Here is a 21,502-nt window from a genome sequence, read left to right as displayed (position 1 = left end):
CTCAGAGGTTTTCAGATGAACAAACCAATCATCTGAAAATTCGAGCTGATTATCTTAATCCTCATTGTGTCGACCTGCTCAGCAGGTTCAGCACTGACTGAAGCGTCATTGTTCTCTGAGGTTACAACTCTTTAATCCAACGGTTTCAAGACGCTGAAAGCCACACAAAGAAACAGGAAGTGCTTTGTACTGAACGTGTCCAGGACCTGAACTCGCTTCTCTCACTTTGTGAAACATGATTGTGCAATTTCAAACTTCTGAGGCTGATCAGTCATGAGTTGAAGAGCTGACTGTTTGTGTGCACAACAGTCTGTGAATTTCCTCCTTAAATCGAATGACGAGAAACTTGGGAGAGGACGTCAGTGGCATATCTACTCATGATTGTCCTCTTTAGACTCCAGTGACGCCAAAACATATAGAGCTCCCCCTCCAGGCTGGCTTCAGTATAGGTCATAAATCTAGAGTTTGCTATTTTCATGTAGATTTAGGTTAGTGTTCATTTAAAAAAGTTTCATCTGAATCAGTTATTTGATGTTTTAAAAAAGGGTGTGTATGCTGTGTATTATGAGAGTAGGGGAGGAAACGTATCGAACACTAACACACAGGTCACTGAACTCTCCAAAACTGAGAGAATCTGCTTCAGACCCACACAGGAAACTGATCTGCTGTGGACTTGAGCTTTCAGACCCGCTTCAGTCTTTTCTTCCAGATCCTGGCCCACTGGTCTGTTTCTGTTCCGTCTCTTTGGCCTGCTGCACAGACTTCAATTATCCAAACAAAGCTTTTCTTTTCAGCTTTCCAAACCATGAAGCAGCTTTCTCTGAGCAGTCGGGACATTCCCACAGAGGCTGCTGTGTCTGAGACCTGATCTCCTGCTGCCAAACATTCAGCGGAGAAACATTTAATCCCTCGTTACCTTCTTTCTGTTGGACATGTTTCTTTGGCTGAGATTGTGGGGAAGTTTGGCCAGCATGTTTCCAAAATATTCAGCACATCAGAGAGTTAAAGCATGTCCACACACCTACACACACAAAGAGGGCTGAGCCACTGGAGTGAGTCATGACAAGAGATGAGACTTGATGTTCTCGCTGAGTTCTGACTCGTTCCCTCTGACCTGGTTTCTCATAGTGTGGTTTGTGTTCACCTCAGGGATAAACTACAACAACCACAGAGATGTAATGACATGCTGATGTCTCCTGATTTGATCCCTGTGACCCTCCAGAAGAAAAACATCTGGATGAGATTAAAGTGGAGCTGTGTTCCAGTTTGGAGGGACAGAGGTGGCTTCTTAAATCCAGTGTCCACCTCAACCTTCTTCTCAACTCTGATTAAACAAATAAAAGTTTATTTACTCTCCTGCATCATTCCTTCATCTCAAAACAAAAGCTTGTGCAGAATGGATGTTTCTGTAAAATGGAGTTCCCACACTCCAGCGCCAAAAACCTGATCGTTTTGTGCCTGAAACAGTCTCTCCTTTGGGAATAATAAATGTATTTTCGTCCTGCGTAAAAACTCCAAACCCATCCAGGAGCTTCCCGTAAAGACAGTACTTCAGTGAAGCAGAAACATTGTACATGAGGATGTGTCGCCCTCTTGTGTTAAGCTATGGCAACAACATGTTTTATTTAGGTCTGTAGAGCAGAAAACAGACTTATGTTGTGCGTAAAAGCGTTCACAGACACTTCTTTTGGCACCTGTCCCAAAAAGAAACAAGATGAAAGAATAAAACACGATTATGTGTCGCCCTCTTGCGCTCAGCTGAACCAACTACAAGCTCATACGCATCATTTTGAAACTGTGTTATAGGAGAAAAAAAGTTTCTGACGTGCGATCCAAACTCACTTTGACTTTTTCTTCAAGAGTGACACGTCTCAAACTCGACACTCTCATATTAAGTTGACGGGCAGCTCCACAGGTGTTTTTCAGATTCATGTCGTGCGTAAAAGCGCAAATCTTACTCAGATCCATTTGGAAACCCTCCGAAAAAGAGTCGATTTTTTTCAGAGATGGAATTGAAAAAGAAAAGAGATGATTTAATTTTTCCCCCACAACATTTTATAAAGAAGACAAGATGCTGTTCAACTTGATTTTGTCATGCGTAAAAGCGCACAGTTTATTCACTCAGAAGCGGTGTTGTGGCTCAGATGACGCCCTCCCGCGCCTTGTTGTTCCACCTCTGACTGAAAGGAGGAACAGTTAGAACTTCCCTTCTATATTTTTCTTTCTCTGATCAGAAACGTCTCATGCGCTGACCTCTCTGATACTGGATCCTTTTTTCCGCCTCTGTCTCTGATGACAACCTGCGTTTCCATCAAATCCAGGTGAAATCTAAATCCTCCCAGCAGCTCGGGCCACCTGCATGCGGGCAGAAACACCTGCAGCTGGAGGACGCAGCACTTTTCATGTTAATGACCCGTCCGAGCGCGTCCCACCCCCACTTCACTCCAACAACCGAGGCAGTATCGGCGGAAACCTCGAGCTCTGCGCTCAGATTCTCAGGGAGAGTCTCCGTACTGTGTCGGACTATGATCTGGAGGTTGTTGGTGGTGGTCTTGGGTGGACTCTGCGTCCTCCTTCACGGTGCTGAAGGCAACAGGAGCCGCGGGGGGAGGACGCTGACTTTCCATCGGACTCAGCAGGATGGGAATCAGGGAGGAGCGCGTGCGCGTCCAAGAAGAGAGACCAGCAGCTCCTCAGGAACCCCCAAACCATCGCAGGGACCCCCCTTCTCTTCCTGCAAGACCCCCTTGACCCCAGCTGAGCACAAAGTCCTGGATGACAACACGCACGAGGTGAGGTGTGTTTGGGATCAGGTGGAGTTTTGTTCAGGAAACAAAGAACACCTGAACACCAAGAGTCATTTCAGGGGGAGATGGTGGAGGGGGGCTTCAGATTCAAGACTGGGACTTAAATTTTTATTACAGCCACATTCAAACACCTGTGCACACCTGAAGGTGGAGTTACGCTCATGTTTGTGTTTAACACCTTTGTTAACAGCTCAACACTGTAATCTTACGAAGTGTTTTTGTCTTATTTTCAGTAGAAAGTTTCTTTTTAGTCTTAATTTGAGCCACATTCAACTGACCAGTCCAGAAAAATGTTTCAAGTAGAGATGTCTCGATCAGCATTTTTTGGCCCCTGATCCCTATTATTTAATATTGAGTTTTGACCAATCCCAGGTCCTGGTCTGTTTTTTTGGGGGGGGTATTGGAGATAAACTTTGCAGAAGGAGTGAGAAAGTGAAGCAGCACTGTTTTATTGTTTTGTGTTTTAACAATAATTAATATTAAAAAATAAAAAGTTAAAGCTTATTTAGTCTTAGTCTAACTAGTTTTGAAATTAAAACCCTCTGGATCCCAAACCCGTCGGCGGGATCAAAATGCCAGTTATTTTTAAATGACTGGCATTTACAAGCCATTTGTCCAATCCAAAAACTGAAAACACTGGGGTAATGACAGATTCTCAAATTTCCGAGGGTACCTGAATGTATCACATAAAAAGCTCGAAACGTGTCAACATGACACAGAAGATGGGGGAATTTAATCAACATCCTTTCAATTTCATGTCTTCTCAGAACATTTGCAGAAAACGACAGGTTTGCTCGCTAATTTCTTTCTTGGTTTTACTGACGCGTTTGTGTCTGCAGCTATTTTATGACGGCTAACATGAATGATCGGTTGAGTGGATCGGCTAAGAAGTCCCAATCACTGATACTTTGAAAATTGTCAAAATCAGCTTGATCTGATACTCCGGATCAGGATTGAGACATCCCTACTTTCAAGCAATTCAGACCTCATTATTTGTCTTTAACTCGCTTGAAATAAGACACTTTTCGGGAGTGGTCAAATGAATGTGGGTCATATTAAGTCTAAAAAGACATTTTTACTGAAAATAAGACAAAAACACCTGGTAAGATTTCATTTTTTGCAGTGTAACAGGCTCATTCAGTGAAAGTCTAACTGTTGTGAACTCCTCTCTCAGACAGGCTTCAACGGTGATGACGGCTCTTACGTCATCCTCACCTGGGTGGGCGATGGTACAGGAGTGAGTATCCTAAAAACAGCCTCCTCACAGCTCAGACAAACAGATGTGAATATATTTAATTTCTACTTGTGTTTCGACCTAATTTCTTCGGTTCTCAGGTCGTCCTGGTTCTGTCCACATTCAGCGCTCCCATAGACTCCTTCATTGAGGGAGGCTCCTCACGGCTTTACCGCAGGTCAGTTTGAAGATTCTTCTGGGGGTGGCACCACCCCTGTTCCCCCCTTTGGACACACCCCTGCACAGGCATGAAAAATGATTACATACCTCTAATCTGCGGTTAATTCTTACTTTTTTTCTGACTCAGTACTGATTATGCAAAATCCTTCCATGACATCTCCGACCGGATCAACCACACCTTCATCAAGGAGGAGTTTGGGGTCAGCGTTGGCCCGGGGAGCTCGGTAAGTACCAGTGTGTCCGAGTGTTTGCTGTTTGAGGTGTTAGAATGTGTGAGGTGTTGTTTCTTAAAGAAGTGTGAGGTCATCTCACTCTTCATAAACTGTTTTCACTCTGCACTGTGGCCAATGTGCGAAGATGGTGAACAGGAAACAGAAAAACGGACATGAACTTGACTGTAAAGCTCCTGTAAGGACTCAAAAAAAAAAATTCTTCATAATTTCTACAGCAAAGATTCTTGATGACTAAGAGTCCTGACTTGTAAAGACTGAAACACACACACACACACACACACACACACACACACACACACACACACACACACACACACACACACACAGGGTAAAATCATTAAAATAGATGAGGTATTGTTCTGTCCACAGGGGGCGCCAAAGCTGTCACAGGCTGAGAGTTCCTCACAGTAGCTTTAACATGTTTTGATCTTCCTCCCTTCAGGTGATCCTGACAGCAGACATTCCTGTCGTGGACCACCAAGGCGGGATCATCTTCACCTCCACTGACGCCGGCGCCACCTTCAGGTTCATCCAGCTCCCCTTCCACTTGGTTCAGCCAATCACGTACCATGACCTGAACCCCGACTACCTCGTGGCCCTTAGCATCGATGTGCGTCACAGTCTGAGTTTTTTCACCTTTTTATCCTCAGTTTGAACATTTCTTGCTGTGCTGGGTGTGATCACCTGAGCTCACACACACACAGAGCCACACACACCTTAAAGTGAAGGTAAACACTTGCTCTGTTCCCTCCTGGCTGCAGGGCGGTCTGTGGCTCTCTCTGGACTTTGGTGCCAGGTGGACAAAGGTTCATGATGGAGTGCATTCTTTCTCGTGGTGAGGATCAACAGGAAGCTGAAACACACACTGAAGCTAACAGAAAGCACATGCTAAGTGCTAATGGAAAAAGTTTATGTGAATTCTTTCTTCCACTTTCCACCAGGGGAGCTGGAAATAATCTCTTCTTCAGCTTTAGCCATACAGAAGCAGGTAGGAAGCTGAAACGCAGGAGACACACTGCTGGTTGAGATATGAATTGTGTTGTTTAGAAATCTTACAGTACCTCTTCTCCCTGTGGGAACAGTTGATGCTGAGGAGCGTGGAGACCTAGTTCTGAAGAGGACGACAGATCTGGGTAAAACCTTCACCATCATCCATGAAGACATCTTCAGCTTCGGGTACATCGGGGCGTTCCTCTTCTTCTCTGTGATGGAGGACCCGGTGAGATGAAGGACTGAATCACTCAGGATGACTCAGTGGAGGTGTTTAAGGTTTGAACAGTGATGCTTTCCCTCCCTCAGAGATCTCCTCGTGTCATGTACTTCTCATCAGATCAGGGAGACACCTTCAGCCAAGCACTGCTGCCGTCTGCCTCCACCGAGCAGGTGACCAACATTCAGACACTCACTGCAACATCCAGCAGTTTGATAATCCAAAGCTTTACAAACCTACTCCCTACTTCTGTACACTCTTCTCTGACAGACTCGTCTCAGGCAGACTATTCTTCTTAAGACTCTTCTCTGGCAGATTCTTCTTTGGCAAACTTTTCTTTCTCGGACTCTTCCCTGATAAAATCTTCTCAGGCGGACTTTTCTTTTTTAGACATCCTCTCTTATAGACTATTCTCCGGCAGACTCCTCGTTCTCAGAGTCTTATCAGGCAGACTCTTTTATGGCAGGCTCTTTTCTTCCTGACTCTTCTCAAACAGACTTTTCTCACACACACTCTTCTCTTACAGACTCTTCTCCTACGGGCTCTTGTCCGACCAACTCTTCACTAACAGAGTTGTCTTTTGCCGACTCTTTTCTCATAGACTCTTCTCTGACTGACTCTTCCTTAATTGATTCTTTTCTCATAGACTCTTCTCTTACTGACTTTTTTCTAACAGATTCTTTTTTTACAGACTCGCTCTTGCCGATTCTTCTCCAACAGACTCTTCTCTCACTGACTCTTCTCTAACAGACTCTTCAGTGGCAGACACTTCGCTCACCGAATCTTCTCTTACAAACTCTTCTCTTACAGACTCTTCTCTAACAAACTCTTCTCTTGCAGACCCATCTCTCACTGACTCTTTTCTTACAGACTCTTCTTTGGCAGACTCTTCTTTGGCAGACTCTTCTCTTACTGACTCCTCTTGTACTGACTCTTCTCTTATTGACTCTTCTCCAACAGATTTTCCTTTGGCAGACTCTTCTCTAACAGACTCTTTTCTTACAAACTCTTCTTTGGCAGACTCTTCTCTTACTGACTCTTCTCTTACTGACTCTTCTCTTACTGACTCTTCTCTTATTGACTCTTCTCTAACAAATTCTCCTTCGCCGGATTCTTCTCTTACCCACTCTTCTCTAACAAACTCTTCTGTTACAGACTCTTCTCTTAGTGACTCTTCTCTTATAGTTTTTCTCTTATTGACTCTTCTCCAACAGATTCTCCTTTGCAGACTCTTTTCTAACAGACTCTATTCTTACAGACTCTTCTCTTACAGAGTCTTCAATGGCAGACTTTTCTTTCGCAGACTCTTCTCTTAATGACTCTTCTCCAACAGACTTTTCTCTTACAGACTTTTTTCTTCCTGACTCTTCTCTTACTGACTCTTCTCTAACAAACTCTTCTTTTGCAGACTCCTCTCTCACTGACTCTTCTTTTAAAGACTCTTCTATAACAGACTCTTCTTTGGCATATTCTTCTCTTACTGACTCTTCTCTTATTGAGTCTTCTCTAACAGATTTTTCTCCTACAGACTTTTTTCGTCCTGACTCTTCTCTATCAGACTCTTCTTTTACAGACTCCTCTCTCACTGACCCTTCTTTTAAAGATTTGTCTATAACAGACTCTTCTTTGGCATACTCTTCTCTTACTGACTCTTTCCTTATTGACTCTTCTCTAACAGATTCTTCTTTATCAGACTCTTTTCTTACAGACCCGCCTCTGGCAGACTTGTTGTCTTGTAGACAGGACATAAACACACAAACTGGGGCAGTATTTCCTTATGGTTGAATTTTTTAGAATTAAAAACACTGATGGAGACTTTTCCAACACACTCACATTTCTGATAAAACACACACACATCTGTTTCACACACCCTCTGTTTGTTGTTGACAGCACAAACACACACTTTCTCTCTCACGGCGATTAGATGAGGATTATTTCAAAGATTAAATTAGTCATCACAAAGTTTTTCATTTCACCGGCAGTTTTTCTCACCCACATCACCCTCCTATGTGTGTGTGTGTTTGCGTGTGTGTGTGTCTGCAGTTTTACTCCATCCTGGACGGAGATGTAGAAATGCTCTTCATGCATGTGGACAACCCTGGAGGTAACACACACCTAACCACACACACACACATATACACACACACGATCAACTCTCAGCTCTTTTGTTGTGATGGAAAGCTGGACGCTGAAGGCTCGACTGGTTTCACGAGTTCTCTGCTGCTGACGAATCGTTCCATCGTGGTGAGTGTGTGTTTGTGCACACACTCCTTTTCTTCTCTGTCCCTCCTCTCCCCCTATCGGGGAGGTTTCTCTCCTTCTCTCCCCCCTTCTTGTCCTCTTTTCTCTCCTTCACCTCTGTCTAATATTTCTCTGGTGGACGTTTCAGCTCCTTCGATGAGCGGAGCAGATACGGAGGCTTTATCTGCTGCTGGGAGGAGAGAGGAGATTTAGTTTACTCTGCAAAATCTGACAAACATATCTGAAGATCAGGGTGTAACGAGAGCACACACACACACACACACACACACTGAACTGTAACCCTGTCCATCACAGAGCTCCTCTGCCTGCCCCTCATGGCTCTGTTTGTGTGAGCTCCACAGTTTAAATATGATTGATGGACGTCTTGTTGTGGTTTAATGCTGATGCTACCTGTTCCAGGTATCGCTGACTCTGTCTGCAGCTCATGTGTGTTTGTGTTAACAGCAATAATCCTCCACAGTCACTTAATGTCTATTACAAGAACTAGAAAAGCAATCAGAGACTTTAGTCCTACTTTAATGTTATACTCCCTTTCAGCAGACTGTCTGCTACAATTTGGTGTTAGTTGCAGGTTTGTATGATAAATTGTTTCCTGACGGTGTTGAAAATTATGACGACCCAGTACATATTTCATATTCCAGATCTTAGTATCCAGAATATTGCCAGGATCTGGATCGTACTTTAACATCTTTCAGAAATTATGGTGACCTTGTCTTGTGTTGTTTTGCAAAGCAATCTGACCATTTATGGTGGAGTTATATACACATATGGTGAAAACGGCCCTATCTCACAATGATAAAGAATCCTTTAAAAAAGTCCTGGATCCAGACGGTGATTCGGATCACTTCCAAAATTGAACCACTTCTTCCTTATCCCATTTTGAACATTTTCTGAAAATTTCATCAAGATCTGTTTGTTACTTTTTGAGTTATGTTGTTCACAGACAAACAGACAAACTCTCCCAAAAACATAACCTCAAAACAGGAAATAAAGGCGAGAGTAGCTAACTTCTGTACATGGGGTGCACTATTAAAACGCTCAAAGACAAAAAATGACGCCAGAGTCTCTTAAAAAATCTCAGGTAAAAAAAAATGAATCCTGCTCCATCTCTGCTCAGACACTTACTTCGGGACCATGTATACATCAGACGACCGCGGCATCCTGTTCTCTAAGTCCCTGGAGCGCCACCTGTTTGACGGGCAGAGAAAGAGCGACTTCACCAACATCACCTCTCTGAGAGGAGTCTACCTCACCAACAGGCTGGATGAAGGTGAGTTCTTTACACCTCTGAGTGTTGAAATGATGAATAAATCACTCATCAGGGTTTCCTCTGTGTTTGCTCCAGACGGTCGGATCAGATCAGTGATTTCCTTTAACAGAGGAGGAACGTGGAGGCAGCTCAGTAAACCGGACAATGTGGAGTGTGGGAAGCAGGTTAAGAAGGTAGGTTTCATGTTACAGATACACTCACCGGCCACTTTATTAGGTACACCTTGCTAGTACCAGGTTGGACCCCCTTTTGCCTTCAGAACTGCCTTAATCCTTGGTGGCATAGATTCAACAAGGTCCTGGAAACATTCCTCAGAGAGTTTGGTCCATATTGACATGATAGCATCACACAGTTGCTGCAGATTTGTCGGCTGAACATCCATGATGAGAATCTCCCGTTCCACCACATCCCAAAGGTGCTCTATTGGATTGAGATCTGGGGACTGTGGAGGACATTTGAGTACAGGGAACTCATTGTCATGTTGAAGAAAGCAGTCTGAGATGATTCCAGCTTTATGACATGGAGCGTTATCCTGCTGGAAGTAGCCATCAGAAGATGGGTACACTGTGCTCATAAAGGGATGGACATGGTCAGCAACAATACTCAGGTAGGCTGTGGACTTTAAACCATGCTCAGTTGGTACTAAGGGCCCAAAGTGAGCCAAGAAAATATCCCCCACACCGTTACACCAGCAGCAGCAGCCTGAACCGTTGATACAAGGCAGGATGGATCCATGCTTTCATGTTGTTGAGGCCAAATTCTGACCCTACCATCTGAATGTGGAGCAGAAATCCAGACTCATCAGACCAGGCAACGTTTTTCCAATCTTCTATTGTCCAGTTTTGGTGTTGCTGTGTGAATTGTAGCCTCAGTTTCCTGGTCTTAGCTGACAGGAGGGTCACCCGGTGTGGTCTTCTGCTGCTGTAGCCCATCTGCCTCAAGGTTGGACGTGTTGTGTGTTCAGAGATGCTCTTCTGCAGACCTCGGTTGTAACCAGTGGTTATTTGAGTTACTGTTGCCTCTCTATCAGCTCCAACCAGTCTGTCCATTCTCCTCTGACCTCTGGCATCAACAAGGCATTTTCTCCCACAGAACTGCTGCTCACTGGATATTTTCTCTTTTTGGATATTTCTGAAATACTCAGACCAACAACCATGCCACGTTCAAAGTCTCTTAAATCACCTTTCTTCCCCATTCTGATGCTCGCTTTGAACTGCAGCAGATCGCCTTGACCATGTCTATATGCTGCCTTGTGATTGGCTGATTAGAAATGTGCATTAACGAGCAGTTGGACAGGTGTGCCTGATAAAGTGGACGGTGAGTGTATTTCTGTGTTTAATAAAGTTAATTCTCCACTTTTAATCAGTTTTTCTCTGTCAGTGTAACCTTCACATTCACGGAGAGCACAGCCGCAACAACCGAATCGTCCCCATGCTGGCTCTGTCTGAGCCCACGGCGGTGGGTTTGGTGATCGCACACGGTAACTCGTCTCTGATTCTTACGCTAACACTCTCTGAGTCTGAACCTCAGGTTTTACCTCCTTCGTCGTTAATCTGATGGATTTTTGCTCCACAGGAACAGTCGGTGATTCTCTGTCCTCGTCACAGCATCCGGACGTGTTCGTGTCCTCAGACGGAGGTTACACCTGGAGGGGGACTCTGAGGGGGACGCATCACTACAGCATCCTGGACTCTGGAGGTCTGATTGTGGCTGTGGAAGCCCAGCATGGAGGACAAGTCAAGACCATCAAGTACTGAGGGACACTTCAACACACACTCACACTCACACTCACACTCACACTCACACACACACACACACACACAGGTTTGGGGCCTCCCTGATCTGAACAATCACACACTTCTTCTCTTCAGGTTTTCCACAGACGAGGGTCAGTGCTGGAAGTCGTATAACTTCACCGAGCAGGCGTTCTTCTTTGCGGGGCTGGCGTCTGAGCCGGGAACCAAAGCCATGAACGTGAGCGTGTGGGGCTTCAGACCTGAGGAGGACGACCAGCCCATGTGGGTCGCCGTGACCATCGACTTCCAGAGCCTCATCACCAGAGAGTGTAAGACAGGACTCTGAATCTTCAACCCTCAAACACCTGTCTCTGTTTGGTCTGATGACGGTCTCGTCTTCAGGTGACAAACAGGACTACGAGGAGTGGCTGGCTCACTCCACAGCCGGCGGAGACGAGGAGAGGAACGGCTGCGTGCTGGGAGTGAAAGAGACATACAGGAGGTTGAAGAAAGAGTCCGTGTGCAGAAACGGGAAAAGCTTCACGGTGAGGAAAACGCAGAGCTCCTGTTTGTGCACCAGAGAGGATTTCTTATGGTACGTGTCTTTATCATTCACCTGATGGCGCTCTGAGACACGTACGCCATCACTTACCTGTCCTGTCCTACAGCGACTACGGCTACTACCAACATGAGAACACCTCAGAGTGTGTGAGACAGTCCAGCAACCCCAACAAAACCCTGGAGCTGTGTCTGAACGGGGAGGAGGACGAGCTGCTCACAGCGGGGTGAAAAACTGCACAATTATTCAAAACCACAGGAAAAATGCTTCTGCACGTCAAACTCACACCTGTCTTCTGTTTGTAGGTATCGAAAGGTGCCCAGTGACAGGTGTGAGGGGGGGTTTTCTCCTCAGCTCGCTGTGCAGACTGTCATCAGACCATGTGGAGTCAAACCAAGCCCAGGTCCACCTGCAAGGTCTTCGTCTCCAGTCTCACACTTTGACACACCAGTGGGTAGATCAACGACCTGACCTGTGCTTTTTCTTGAACCTTAAATGTTCAACTTTTAAAATTTATCTGATTTATTTCCTAGCGTGAGCGGCTGGTGTTGATTCTGGTGTGTTCAGGAGCAGGCGCCATCGTCCTGCTCGCCATCGCCTCCGCTGTCATCGCTGTGAGGAGAGTGGTGTACAGACACGGGTGAGCTCCACGCTGCTGCACGCTCACACAGTCACTCTGAAGATATCTGATAGTTATGGTGTGATGTCTCCACCTGCAGGGCTCCTGTGTACCGTTTCTCCAACCTGCAGATTCAGGACGATGAAAACAGCGTCACTACAGATCTTCAAAGCGCCGCCAGCAGCAACGGCACCACCTGCCAGCCTGACTCAGATGACGTGAGAGGTTTTTAAAACATTTTTCCTTTGAGTTTACAAAATATTTCAGCCTGTTTGACTTTTTCTTTTAATTTCTCTCTTTTTGTCTACACAGGATCTTCTCCCATGACAAATATCATCATTCAACACCGGCAGTGATCAAAACATTTGTTAAGCTGAACCCAGATATTTTCTGGGAACTGTCTTCTTGAGACTTTGAATCAACAGATCACTTTAATTTATTGAGCTAACTTTTTGTCATTGCTTTACTTTGCTCTGTGATTTGTACAGTGTTTTTTTATTCTAACTCTTGTCTGTGTTGTACCAGAAAACATGCATTTCATTTTAAAAAACAGCCTGCTCCTGCAAAGTGTGATTATTGTAAGTTAAAATAAGATTTTATACTTTTAAATACACAATAAAGTTCTTACAGCTGCTGCCACAGACCACCAGGGGGCGCTGCGGCGAGTTTCCTCTGTCACAAAACGAGCAGAGAAGAAGAAAAAACCCTGACGTTCAAAGAAACAGAAACAAAGATGTTTTATTAACAGATATCTCACTCCGCACTGAAACCTGAAACCATCATCTGCTTATTTATACTTTTAACCACACATTCAAGATCAAAGATCTCATACAGAATTGACTCAGCGCCGAAATATTTGTCCAACATATTTTGCTTTATTATTATTAATATTAAACATTCGCATTAATACACATTATCACATCCATGTGCAGAGACAGATACACAAACAAAATCTCAAATGCAATAATTAGAGACATACAGGAATAAACTCATCCTGAATCTACACACAAATGGACTATTAAAAAAATAAAAAGTTACATTTAAAATTGATATTGAAACAGGGATAATATGGGTGGTAGTACTATCATTAGTAACTGTAATAAAAACAATGATGATGCTAGTATTTATGTTTATCTTTTATCTGACATTTTAATCTTCTGAGAAAAAAATGTAAGAAAAATTAAGTATCCAAAGGTGTTTGTATCTTAAACATGTCCTGGATAAACCTTGTCCCAGCGTCCCTGAACTGGGGCTGCAACATTTAAATCAACATTTAAACTAACATGCAAATAAAAAATTTAACTAACATTTAAATATGTTTAAAAAACTTACCTTAGTTGACTTTATGAGTCGCATTCCTTCCTATAATACTAGGATGACAGAACTGCTAACAAGACTTTTAATAATTTCTTTTGGTTGAAACACAAACATCTGAATTCAAAACTACTTTCAGGAATTTTCGTCTCCGGTTTTCCCATCAGAGTGAGTCATCTTACTCTTACATTCTTCCTCCGCCCAGCTCAGCTGTCATTACAGGATCAGTCCTACCTGTGCGTGAGATCTGAACCTCTCCAGGTGGACAGGCTCCTGGGGCGATTGTACAGGTAAGTAACGTGTTTCTAATGCGGTCATACTTCACCTGTAAAGGATCGTTGGTGTTATTTAACTATCGGTGAGTTCTCGCTAAGGCTGAGTCCGTTAGCTCAGAGAGGAGGAAGTTACCGACAGAATGCAGCTGCGGCTCGTTAGCTTCTTAAAAACGTGCTTACATGTGTGTGTGTTGTTACCTGTCCTAACACACACACGGGGGATACATTTTAACGGCCTACTGCCTCGAGATAACACACTTCTTAAAGAGACAGAGACCTTAATTTTAACACCCTGGTGGTCTTAATGCAACGTCTGCTAACGTGAAGGTAACCCCACTGAGAGGTGTCTGTCCGCTGTGGACCTTGTTTGGCTCAACAAACCCAATGAGGAGGAGACCCGTTGTACTTGTTCAACCTGATAATAGCATCTGTTTTTACTCTCGCAGGTTTTTCTCTCTGGAAAAGAGGCAGGAGGGTAGCAGAGATGGTCCGGGCTGGCGGTAAGTGAACCCCTCTTTAGCTGCTCTGATGGTGCATTCAGGGGATCCTCGGTGGTCGCGTTTCCGGAGTTTCAAGTCTTTGAAGTGAAATGATATTGCATATTTCAAACTAACTAACTAACTAACTAACTAACTAACTAACTAACTAACTAACTAAATAAATAAATAAATAAATAAATAAATAAAAATGATAGACTAAAATAACCTGCAGACATCAGTAAGTCAAAACAGGGACAACTCTACAGTTTTACAAACGACACAAAAAGACACAAGTCTGAAAAAAAAGTTAAAACGTAGATTTCACTCATTTTAAGAATAACATTTAAAGAAATAAAGTCATAGTAAATCCCATCCTTTCTTTTTATTAATTGATAAATGATATTCAGCCTCTTTTTTATAGAGTGGTATACTGAGATTGTCTAAACTCCCATTACACTCAATGAACTGTTCTATACTATGTATTATTTTTTTATTTTCTTTTCAAAGAGACTTCAGTGTGTAAAAAAACTTAATGTATAGACAATATTGTTGCAATTAAAAGAGTAATTATTAATTATTAATTATAATTTATCTAACTTAAAATGAAAAATAAAACAGGAAACAAATTTGGATGCTAATTTAACACAAAACTGATCTTTACGATTATCCAAACACAACGTGAATGCAGCATTATATACATTTAAATACACAAAGAATTTCGTATAATAAAAATCAGCCTAAATACTGTAATTTGTGTTCACCTGTTGTCAAACTCACCAATATTTTCTTATTTAAAAGTTGGTTTGTAACCTGCTTCCCTTTGAGTTGTGTAATTTCAACGTTTAAAAATTGCTGGAAGCTCCAGTCTTCACTCTGCGACTCAGTCTCTGAACGTGTCTTTACTTCCTGTCCCTGTCTAAGTGTGAACTGTAATGGAAAAAAAAAAGAAGTTACTCCTCCTGCAGCCTGTAATTTTCTTGACATGTCTCTCTTTTTTTGTCTGTTTTCTTTCCTGCAGGTATTCTGAAGTTGGCAGCGCTTATCTTTGCATTCCTCCTCGCAGTCTTTCTGGCTTTTCAGCTCCTGGAGATCAACTTGGATTTTAAGCTGAGCAGTGTCATCTGTGAGCATACATGTTTTCTGTGAAGTCTCTGTTACAGAGCTGGAGCTGTTGCTTCAGAGTGTTGTAGAGGAAATCATCATCAGTAATGTTTGATACTGATAGTGTTCAGTTCATTTTAACGCTTATCTGACCTTTAACACACATGTTTTTTGTGTTTCAGCGAAAAGTATGCCCATGAACGAAGGCTGTGAGTATTCTTAAATTATAATCTTTTCAACTTTTATTTAATTCTCAGCAGCTGATCTATTTTCATCCTCCTTTTTTTTTTTTTTTTACATCCATCAGTGAACGCAAGAACGGTAATCTTCTACCTGTGTAGAAAGAGTAAAAAGTGTCTGTGTAGACGTGTGATTTAGAGCACAAACTGAGTCCCTCTGATGGAGTGTTAGCGGATCTTTGCTGTTTCAGGAGTCCATGAAGGTATCACATACTCCCTCATACGCTCCTCTCTGTCTCCTCACAGCATCAAAGCCGGTCCGGTACAAATGCGGGCTGTCCAAAGCGTGTCCAGTTGGCCACTTTGCCTTTAAGATGGCGAGTGGAGCGGCGAGCGTGGTGGGGCCCAGGATGTGCCTGGAGGACAAGCTGTGAGTGAAGTCAAACTTCAATCTGTCAGAGACACAGAAGCAAATATTGCTCCACAGAAATGTTAACCATGTGTGTGTTACAGCTCAGCAAATATAACCAAGCGACTTAATGAGAGCAGGATTGAGCGCTGTCAACATGTTCCTGTGTGTTTAATCTCCTCGGTCATTAAAGGCTGTTTGTCTGCAGCGTGTTGGATTATATTTGAACACCTGCCCTGTTTTAGTTTCTGTTTATTCAATTCTCTCTGTAAGCTTTGGAGGAAATGTCACAAACTAAGTGTGGAAATACTTCAACGTTTTCTGTCCTCTGTGTTTTTTAGGTTGATGAGTGGTGTGAAGAACAACGTAGGCCGAGGGATCAACATCGCACTGATCAACGGTAAATTTATTGAATCGTATTCAAGACTGTGTGTTCTGCCTTCCCTTATCTTAAATCGCTACGTATTCACATGTTGTAGAAATCCCTGAATCTGTCTGTAAACTCATTAAAACATATTTGCACAAGGTCTTCTCCAGACTTGCTGAGATAATTAGGTCATGAAATGAGGATCTCTCAAAGGCAGGTACTCACTACAGGATAATTGAGTTGATTTAAAATAAAGTATTAATATTTAATTTAATTTAATTTAATTTAATTTAATTTAATTTAATTTAATTTAATTTAATTTAATATTTTAATTTATTTTAATAATTTAATTTAATTTAATTTAAAAATTAAATTAAATTAAATTAAATTTGATTTAATAATTTAATTGATTTAATTTGATTTGATTTAATTTAATATTATCATTATTTTTATTATTATAGTTATTTTGAATATATGATTTATTTGATTAGAAAAAAAAATACAAATAATTTCTATTCTATGTTATTCTTGTCCTGATCTCCTTTTACGATCAAAGCCAGCAAAGGCCTGAATGTCTGAAGTCGACAAATGAGATTGTGTGTGATTTTCTAGTGGTGTGGGGTGTGTTAAGTGTGATTTTGTTTGGTTGGTGCTGCTCGGAAGGCAGATTGTAGATAGGAAGTAAGAACTCTATCTGTAATACTTGTGAGGACTTTACTCACCTTCAACCAGAGTTTAAAACAAAAATAACGGATGCCATTTTGCTCGGCTCAAAGTGAGGTTGCCACAAAAACTGCTCCCCCTGGTGGCTGGCTGCAGTGTAGGTCAAAAAATCCATCTCCCCAGTCATTCCAGATGGGCTGTGGTCAAACTTTGAAAAATTAATACACCTGGTGGAAATGTAGGTAGAGTCAAGAAGTGATTAGACTCCAGAAAGAAAATAATAATTATAATTTTTGTCACCGGACCGGTTTTTCTTTTTTTGAGAGATCGAGAGAGATCTTGTGCAATCTGTCTTTTGTTATCATCAAGTGTGTGCTCTCTAAATGTGTGAAGGCTCGAAGACTCCTGTAATGTGTGCCAGACTTAACTGGCTCACGATACCTAACAAGGGTGAGGCCTCAAACACCAAGGTCTGCCTTAAACAGGCCTCCAGAGGGCTGACCAATCAGAGTGACGGGGTTTGTGGAGTGGGGAGCCTTAAAGTGACAGCCGCTAAAGCTAAGTGTTTCAGGCAGAGGCTGAAATAAGGGTTTTTTAAACACCAGGGAGAGAAAAACTGAGACTTTAATGAGCTATAAATCATGAAAAGATACTACAGAGGCAGCAGAGGGACAAAATGAAGACTAAAAGATGCACAATACCCCCACTTTAAGTCTACTTATTGGATAAATGAGCTGCTACTTAAAGTTATGATGTGAGATTATAGCTGTCACACTCCAAGTGCTCTGACTTCTGAGAGGGTTTTTGTATCTACTATCCGTTAGCCAATCAAAACCTGTGTCTGAGGCTGAACAGGAAGTGGGTTTAACCTTTCTTTGTGTCTCTGCAGGGAGAACCGGAGACGTTATAAAGACAGACTATCATGACATGTGGGCTGGAGGTGAGTGTGTGTTTGTGCCCACACGTTAAGAACGTGAGCTGTGTGTGTGTGTGTGTGCGTGCTGATGGAGTGTTTTCTGTGCAGACGTGGCGCCGTTCATCAAGCTCCTGAAGGAAATCGAAGACGGGACGGTGGTGATGATGGCCTCGTTTGATGATCCTGCTACAAAGTCTGTTCACGCTCCGACTTAGTCCGAACTCTGGTTACCTCGAGGTCGGCTCTGTCTGCGAGTAACACCTGTGTCCTCTGCTCCACAGACTCAACGATGAAGCCAGGAAGCTGATCTCTGACCTGGGCAGCTCGGCCATCAATAACCTGGGCTTCAGGGACAACTGGATCTTTGTGGGAGGGAAAGGAATCAAGACCAAGAGTCCGTTTGAGCAGGTGATAACTTTCACACACTGTTGTTGAGAAAGGATTAAATGTCACACTGTCAAGAAAATAAATCCAGTTTAGAGCTCTGTCTTATTTACAGAGGGTGGTTTTCTTTATACCAGGTGTTTCTCAGCTTCCTCTACACCAGACCGGTTTGGCGAGTCCAAACAAAGACAGCGTGTGTGAGTGGGCTCAGTCTATAGAAAGCTGTGTGTAAATGTGACACATGAGCTGCTGTGGGGGACCTCCAGAGAGAAAGGATTCAGTAAAGGTGTTTGGGTCTTAGGGAGCATTAGAGAGCTGCAGGTCAAACATTTCCTGGGTCTCCTTTAGAGCTGGGAGGGCCAGGGGGAGTTTCAGGAGTTTCAGAATCTCAGTTTCATGTCTCACAGTCCCGTCTCCTTCACCTCCAGGTCACACGTGTGTGAATCAAACATTTCTGATACCTTTAATTTTTATTTCTAATTTTTACATCCTGAATGGCTCCTTATTCCCAACAGGAAATAGGATCATTGAACTAAATCTGAGTTGAACAGGAAGTCAGCAGGGTGATCCAAACACAGGGAGTTAATCATTAACTATTGATTATTATTGGGCACCACTTTACCACAGTATTCCTACAGTTTTCCCACTTTATTGGAGAAACACTTCTTGTGTTACTCCTGTTCTCTTACGCTGCTCTCTGTTTCTGCTCCAACAACTGTATTTGTTTGAAGCAGTCATCCTGAACCTCTCCTGAAACCTAGATTTGCATATTTCCTCTTCTTCCAGCAGCAGGTCGATGTTGATGTGAGGTGTTCAGGGTTTTTGCTCACTCAGAAATTTGTGTCATTATCAAAAACGGGAAATGTTAGGTTTAGTCTGTGGAGGCGTCCTCATGGATGTGTAATATTGAGGTCTATATTAGAGCTTTTTGTTTGGTGCCTTTAAATTTACAACACAAACTTTGGGTAGATCTCTGCATTTTAGTTGTTCTGTTAATCATATCACAGCAGAATCATCATATTTGATATATATCCTTTACTGAAAATAAATCTGAGTGGGATTTTTATTTTCACAGCTGATGGAAAAATCACTTCTAAATAATCCGTGTATGGTTTAAGGAGTGAACTAGTGGTTGATATGCACCTTAATGAATTTGTAGAAGTAAACGCCTCTTTTATAACTGGAAGTAACAAGATTTACTGGTGTTTCTTTTGCATCACTTCACTTCTATCTCACAGACTGTCTAACTTTAGTGTTGTTGTATTGTAGTTGTAATGTTGACACATTCCAGTAGATGGCGGTAATTCACCAAAACTTGCCACCCGCATTGACAAACAGCGTTAGTGCTGTGCATTGTGGGAAACAGTATGCCAGGCAGACTGGTCTGCTATATACTGAGGGATTTTTAGTATACTGCAGCTTTTTGTAAGTTTTTCGAGTACGACCTACTACTGACTGAAATTCAGCCAAAATAGTCGGCACTACCAGTGTCAGCTCACACACACCTTTCCTTCCTGTTACTTTTTCTTTTTACATTTTTTTTTTGAGTGTTGCAAGTTTACAATACATAAATTCAATTATACAATACAGTAAATATGTGTTATATATCACTATTAAATATTTTGGGTTTTCTTCTTCTTTTTTCCTCTCCTGTATTTTTGACATCAGTGCGATAAGCAAAACAAACTAAAAAGATACAAATAATAGTAATTATTATTATTATTTGAATCATTATTATAGTTTTATTATTGTTATTATTATGATTAAAATAATAGTAATAATAATGGTAATAATACTTATTATTATTATGATCAATATTTTGTATCTACATATTTATATGTACATACACACGTATTTTCACACTAACATTTATATTTTTGTTTACACCTACATTTTTTTTATACACACGCGCACCTGCCCACACACATACAAATATGTATATACATCCACATATACACAAACATCTTTTTATAGATACACTTTGTTGCATGTTAATACATATACTTATATAAATGTGTAAAAAATAATTTAAAAAAGAGAAAAAGGTGAAAGAATTGTATCATTTTTTATATATATAATTGCCTACCTACAAATATATCCCTTCATGTATATGTTCTTCTCTATCTGGTCTGACTCTGATCCCCGTGGCTCTGCAGGACGTCAGATTTCTAACATTAAGTGTGTTTTCTGTTTCTGTCTGCAGCACATTAAGAACAGCGCGGACACCAACAAATTCGAGGGCTGGCCTGAGGTTTTGGAGATGGAGGGCTGCGTGCCTCAGAGGCAGGACTGATCAGATCCTGGTCCCTGTCCTCTGACATTCCCGTCCCCGTGAGACTTTCTTCTTCTTCTTCTTCAGCACCTCTTACAGCTCTGAACCGTAGGCCTTTTATCTTCATTTACCCTCCAGAACATCGTCCCCCAGGAGAAGAGAAGGACAGAGGAGCTGGTGTGACAGTTACTGTGAAGCTGGGACTTTTCTCACACGTCTCTCTCTGTGGGACACGAGCAGACGATGGTGTTATCAGTGCTGTCACTGAAAGGAGTCGATCACACTGATGAAAGGACTCGTGTTGGGTTATCGCATGCTGTCACGCTCTGATCGCTGCACTTGTTGCTGAAATGGACGTCTCAAGCGTCCATATCTTCCTCCCTGCCTTAATCTCATTAACTGTCGTCATATTTAGGCGTGGTGATTCAGTTTCCTCCTGTCAGAGTTTATTTTAAGAAATTAACAGCTTAAGAATTCTGAATATGCACATCTTCATGATATTATAACCAAAAGAACCAAATTCACTGTGAAATTTGTAAATACTTGTTTAGAGGAGGGTCCAAATAAAGACAAACCCTAATTTAATGAACATATTAATGATAATAATATAATTTCTTAAAATAAAAACAGATGTTAGTGTTTAGTGTGTATGTGTGTGTGTGAGTGTCTGGATTAAAAGAGTTTTGTTACATCACATGAAGTGTGTGTAGTTATTTATGTCTAAAAACATGGATCTAGTGTCGTGTGTGTAGGTTTGTATTTCTTTGACGAGCTGCACCAGAGTTAAACTTTAACATGTTATTCACCATGAAACACCCACTGTTAAGTATTTGATCAGGTGTGGTTCATGTTTAGCACAGTAAAGTGCTTGAATATCTTAATAGTCAAACATAACGTGGCCTTGAAAGCATCAGACTGCAACTTCCTCCTTGATAATGCGAGTTTGTGGAGCAAGAGCTTCAGCAGTGAGAGTCTCAGATCTACAGAAATTTTTCCCTTTGTTGAAATATCAGGAGTATAAATCTGTTAACAT

General features: G+C 42.1%; 2 protein-coding genes across 2 annotated transcripts; both read left to right on the top strand.

The window, feature by feature from the left end:
• Positions 1-2,525: 2,525 nt before the first annotated feature.
• LOC141810679 (sortilin) lies at positions 2,526-12,636 on the top strand. The gene is made up of 22 exons (XM_074698434.1): positions 2,526-2,567; positions 2,637-2,792; positions 3,982-4,044; positions 4,143-4,219; positions 4,349-4,445; positions 4,897-5,064; positions 5,216-5,289; positions 5,396-5,442; positions 5,537-5,673; positions 5,754-5,837; positions 7,708-7,768; positions 9,044-9,196; positions 9,272-9,369; positions 10,577-10,676; positions 10,772-10,946; positions 11,068-11,261; positions 11,335-11,527; positions 11,601-11,717; positions 11,797-11,941; positions 12,025-12,131; positions 12,211-12,328; positions 12,423-12,636. Exons 1-22 carry the CDS (start codon positions 2,526-2,528, stop codon positions 12,435-12,437), a joined length of 2,421 nt encoding a protein of 806 aa, XP_074554535.1. The 3' UTR covers positions 12,438-12,636.
• A 980-nt stretch (positions 12,637-13,616) lies between these two features.
• Positions 13,617-21,153, top strand: fam3c (FAM3 metabolism regulating signaling molecule C). The gene is made up of 10 exons (XM_074698222.1): positions 13,617-13,714; positions 14,146-14,199; positions 15,197-15,301; positions 15,462-15,488; positions 15,765-15,888; positions 16,209-16,267; positions 17,787-17,837; positions 17,922-18,006; positions 18,095-18,221; positions 20,401-21,153. Exons 2-10 carry the CDS (start codon positions 14,184-14,186, stop codon positions 20,488-20,490), a joined length of 684 nt encoding a protein of 227 aa, XP_074554323.1. The 5' UTR covers positions 13,617-13,714; positions 14,146-14,183; the 3' UTR covers positions 20,491-21,153.
• Positions 21,154-21,502: the final 349 nt, after the last annotated feature.

This window comes from Halichoeres trimaculatus, unplaced genomic scaffold, assembly GCF_033239565.1.
Source record: "Halichoeres trimaculatus isolate MK-OKI-2021-1 unplaced genomic scaffold, fHalTri1.1 fHalTri1_scaffold_21, whole genome shotgun sequence".
In the NCBI taxonomy this organism is placed as follows: domain Eukaryota; kingdom Metazoa; phylum Chordata; class Actinopteri; order Labriformes; family Labridae; genus Halichoeres; species Halichoeres trimaculatus.
The sequence above is the reverse complement of the archived record's forward strand: the minus strand, read 5'-3'. Positions and strand labels throughout refer to the sequence as shown.